We start from the raw sequence: 5,000 nt of genomic DNA, 5'->3' as shown, positions 1-5,000 counted from the left end.
AATCTGAATAAAGGTACAGTACAGTGAAGTTTGTTATAGATCAAGAACGGTGGTTTGCAGTATCTTATTTATTTCTAGCTTATATGTCTAGCCATTTTCCTATATTAATTTTGTTGCTGTTAGTATGGTTAGGATATTAACCTGGGCATTTTTTTTTTTTTTTTTTATGTGATTATCATCATGGTTATAAACATTACTATGATTATCATCATAGTACAGATCAGCAATAGCAGGTGATATACTCCAAGTTATGTGGTATTCAAGTTGCAGAATAAAGAAAAGTAGTTTTATTATTTCTTTCTTTTACATAAAAGTAAGTTCGCAATATATTTTACATTATATTTCGTTTAGTCATCGTCCTCTTCGTCATCATCAGCACGGAATTCAGCGTCGTCGTCGTCGTCGTCGTCGTCCTCGGCCATTTCACCGTCGGGTTTGGCGTCACGGAACTCTGGCAGAACGTTGTCCTCGACCACTCGGTAACCGAAGCGGTCGGCGACGTACTTGATGACGTATTCGTTGCCGTCGGGCGCTACCCACGAGTACTCGCCCTCCACGGCCGTTCCAGGGACGCCCTCCTGCTCGTGCTCCATGTGGTCCTCCTCGAAGTCGATGATGTCGGAGGGTCGGGCGGCGGCCAGGGCGACCAGACCCAGAGCGATGACAATCTGTAAAAGTGAATGATGTTATTGATGTAAAAGTTCATGGATTTTATACACACACATGTATATGTATGTATATATAAATAGATATGTATATCAATGTATATACATATACATATGCATATTTATACACATATAAATATATTTGTCATGTGCATTTGTATGGATGTATATATATAGTTGGTTTTATATATACAGACACACAAACATATAAATATATAAGAATGTATACATGTATACATTAATATATGTCTATCTGTGTGCGTACATAATTGTATCATTTATATGAAACCAAAATCTACATAGCTAACCAGAACTCTCATGGTTGCACTAGCGTAAGATTTAAGCTACTGATCCCCATTGGCGTCTGTAGCTCAATATATAGCTGTCTCCCCGCCGACGACCTTGCAGGGCTGTTGGAATCCACGAGCCAGACTCCTGTTCCTGATTCTTTTCTCGAACATTTTGTTGTTTTTTTGTTTTCATTGGGCTGTTTTTTTCGTCTTTTTTTCGAAATTTCAGGTGTCACATGGAAATGTTCTTTGACTGATAGATGCACTTTTGAAATCTGAACATAACTATATGATTAGACCGTGTGTGTGTGTGTGTGTCTAACAGATATATATATATGAGATAAAGTCCTATCCATATCTAATTATATATTCAAAAAACATCATTCGACGTATTTCAAGCAGCTTTCAAGTCCATGATCGTTTGTTAATACAGACATCCCTTCATATTATCATAAATATTCAAAGGTCATTGGAATATTAACTGAAATTATCTCGATTCATTTTCTTTGATATCAAATGCACCTGGCGTCTAATTCGTTGTTGTCTATATCATCGTTATTTTTAACCATAATTAACACTTAAATTATTATTTTTTCAGTCCATGCTTTATCATCACTGCTGCCGTCATTTCAATTATCAGTAAGTTTATTGATGCTGTTACTATTTTCATTGTCATTAGTTAACTGACATATTTTTTCTATTTTATTTTATGCATTATTGTTATTCCTTTCATTATCATTATTACCACCACCGCAACCAGTTTCAGCTCTATTACTATTATTTACTAATACTACTGTTATAACTGTCCTACACATGACTGCTATACTGTTATCATTATTACTAATGACCTGCATTATCTGTATTATTATAATCATTATCATAATTATTTCAATTGTTAAGTATTAATATCACTATGATAAGCAACCATTTTTTATCTTCTGTTGATAAAAAATAATCAATACCATTATCATCATTATCTTAATCATTGTAATTTTTGTTATGATTACCATTTACACCAATACGATGAATATCATGACAGACATTATATGATAATGTACTGAATAATCGTCGGTAATTGATCCCATTATCTTTTTCTTAATTTGACACTTTTGTTACTGGTGTTAGGATTACAATTAGTAGTGATATAAAAATCCTTGTTGCTATCATTATGTTTTGATCATGGAAGTTATTTACTTTATCATTATTATTGTTATTACCATTTTACCAACATCATTCTTATTATCATACGTGGTGGTATCATCATTGTCATTATTATCATTATCACGATTATCATGATCATTATTATTATCACTGTTACCATCAGCATTTTTATGATCATTGTTTTGATTATCATTATTGTTATCAGTACTGTCATTTTTACAAAAATCTAAATGGTTATCACAAAAGTTGATAAACTAAACAGGTACAGTTGTTTTAAATATCATCATCATTATCATTATGCCCATGATTTTTCATTACTAATGTCATTATAGTCATCAGTGAATGATAAAAATTGCCATTACTCTCTCGTCTATTATTTGTCTATGTCTATACCTGTCTTAATAATTATATATATATATATATATATATATATATATATATATATATATATATATATATATGTATATACATATATGTGTATATATATATTACATAAATGTACGTATATATATATATATATATATATATATATATATATATATATATATATATATATATATATATATATATATTAGATATGTATACTCTTAATATATGTATAGGTATATATATATATATATATATATATATATATATATATATATATGTGTGTGTGTGTGTGTGTGTGTGTGTGTGTGTGTGTGTGTGTGTGTAGATGTATGTGTGTACATACATGCACATATGTATACCTATATATATAAATACATGTGTGTAATAATATAATAGTAAATAGTAAATAGTAAATATTAAATACCAAGTGACTTCATTTTCCTGTTCCATATTTTACTTCGAACAAATGCCAGTTTGTAAAGTTGATACTTAAAAAATGATTATTTGTAAGCGCTTGCAATGTAAAGTGATATAGGAAAGTTCTAAAAGTTTCCGAGTGATAGATATATTTTATTCATTTAGTTATTGTGTGAGTCTCATCAGTTCTCACACTAATACTGGAATTATGTCCTTAAAGTAGGTGGTAATCAAGTTGCAGAATAAAGAAAAGTAGTTTTATTATTTCTTTCTTTTACATAAAAGTAACCGCAATATATTTAACATTTCGTTTAGTCATCGTCCTCCTCGTCATCATCAGCACGGAATTCCGCGTCGTCGTCGTCGTCGTCGTCGTCGTCCTCGGCCATTTCACCGTCGGGTTTGGCGTCACGGAACTCTGGCAGAACGTTGTCCTCGACCACTCGGTAACCGAAGCGGTCGGCGACGTACTTGATGACGTATTCGTTGCCGTCGGGCGCTACCCACGAGTACTCGCCCTCCACGGCCGTTCCAGGAATGCCCTCCTGCTCGTGCTCCATGTGGTCCTTCTCGAAGTCGATGATGTCGGAGGGTCGGGCGGCGGCCAGGGCGACGAGACCCAGTGTGATAATGACCTGTCAAGACGATATATATGACATAGGAATTGTGTTCCGATGTCTTTAAACCACATAAACTCATTGCATCATTTTACACTAAAGCATATGACTTTCCAAATATCTACGAATTCAATCCTCGCTTTGTATAACATACCAGAGTTTTCATGGCTGTGTTGTGAGAGGAGACAAACTACTGAGTGCTGCCTGCGTCGGCTCCCAAATAAATAGTAGTCGCTCGATACGACCTTGTAGCAGGGCATCTACAGCCTGCCTCGGGTTCCTGTTTCTGAACCTGTTTTTTCCCTGTTGTAGGTATAGTGAAATCTCTCTTTTCCCATTATATCAACCCCATCATTAGGCAATTTTGTTAGTTATCCTTACATGATATAAGTCCAGAAAGTGGCATGACACGTATCCACGGGTACGCACACATACATATGTATCATCCAAAAAGTGTGTTTAGAGAAATGGTTTATCTGTGTGTGTATGTATGTATACACTATATATATATATATATATATATATATATATATATATATATATATATATATATATATATATATATATATATATATATATATATATATATAGGCGATTGATATCTTGCAGACGTCATCCGGGTCAAACGCCGATAATAAGCACTCCGAAAGTAACCTTTAGCATGAAATACCTTCCACAAGACCAAATAATACGCAGGTATGATAAATAAACAATAAATATGTCTTATAAATGCATTGGCAAACTATAGATTCCCGTGTTGCCGTTTCCATGCGTGTATATGTATATGAAAATTGAAAATAAAAGTTTATTTTCAGTTCTTTCTGTGGCTGTTTTCTTTTTTTGTGTGTGTGTACACGGTACTGAGTTTGTGCTTATGTCCATATGTGAATATATAAAGGTGTGTGTATATATATATTCATATGTACACACTCATTCACACACATATATCTATACACATATACTTGTGTGTGTGTGCACAGGCACGCATACATATATATGAACATATATATGTGTGTGTGTGTATATACATATACCAATACATGCATACATATACATACATATATATGTATATGTATGTAGATACATATATATATATAAATGCATATAGATACATACATATATATATATATATATATATATATATATATATATATATATATATACATATATATATATAAATACATATAGATACATATATATATATATATATATATATATATATATATATATATATATATATATATACATATATGCTTGTGTATACATGTATATGTATATATGCATATACATACATATATATGCATATATATATATATATATATATATATATATATATGTGTGTGTGTGTGTGTGTGTGTGTGTGTGTGTGTGTGTGTGTGTGTGTGTGTGTGTGTGTGTGTGTGTGTGTGCATTCATATATATATATATATATATATATATATATATATATATATATATATACTTACATACACATATATGCA

The 5,000-nt window shown here is 31.9% G+C and overlaps 2 protein-coding genes across 2 annotated transcripts; both read right to left on the bottom strand.

The window, feature by feature from the left end:
• Window positions 1–272: 272 nt before the first annotated feature.
• LOC113821800 (larval cuticle protein 16/17) lies at window positions 273–1,028 on the bottom strand. Its single transcript, XM_027374324.2, has 2 exons — window positions 974–1,028; window positions 273–668 (listed from the first exon to the last, which is right to left on the bottom strand). Exons 1-2 carry the CDS (start codon window positions 983–985, stop codon window positions 348–350), a joined length of 333 nt encoding a protein of 110 aa, XP_027230125.2. The 5' UTR covers window positions 986–1,028; the 3' UTR covers window positions 273–347.
• A 2,132-nt stretch (window positions 1,029–3,160) lies between these two features.
• Window positions 3,161–3,727, bottom strand: LOC113821802 (larval cuticle protein 16/17). The gene is made up of 2 exons (XM_027374327.2): window positions 3,674–3,727; window positions 3,161–3,537 (listed from the first exon to the last, which is right to left on the bottom strand). The coding sequence occupies exons 1-2, from the start codon at window positions 3,683–3,685 to the stop codon at window positions 3,214–3,216; spliced, it is 336 nt and encodes a 111-aa protein (XP_027230128.2). The 5' UTR covers window positions 3,686–3,727; the 3' UTR covers window positions 3,161–3,213.
• Between the last annotated feature and the right edge of the window lie 1,273 nt (window positions 3,728–5,000).

This window comes from Penaeus vannamei, chromosome 12 (assembly GCF_042767895.1).
Source record: "Penaeus vannamei isolate JL-2024 chromosome 12, ASM4276789v1, whole genome shotgun sequence".
Taxonomy (NCBI): Eukaryota; Metazoa; Arthropoda; class Malacostraca; order Decapoda; family Penaeidae; genus Penaeus; species Penaeus vannamei.
Note: the sequence above shows the minus strand (reverse complement) of the source record. Positions and strands in the feature narration are given on the sequence as shown.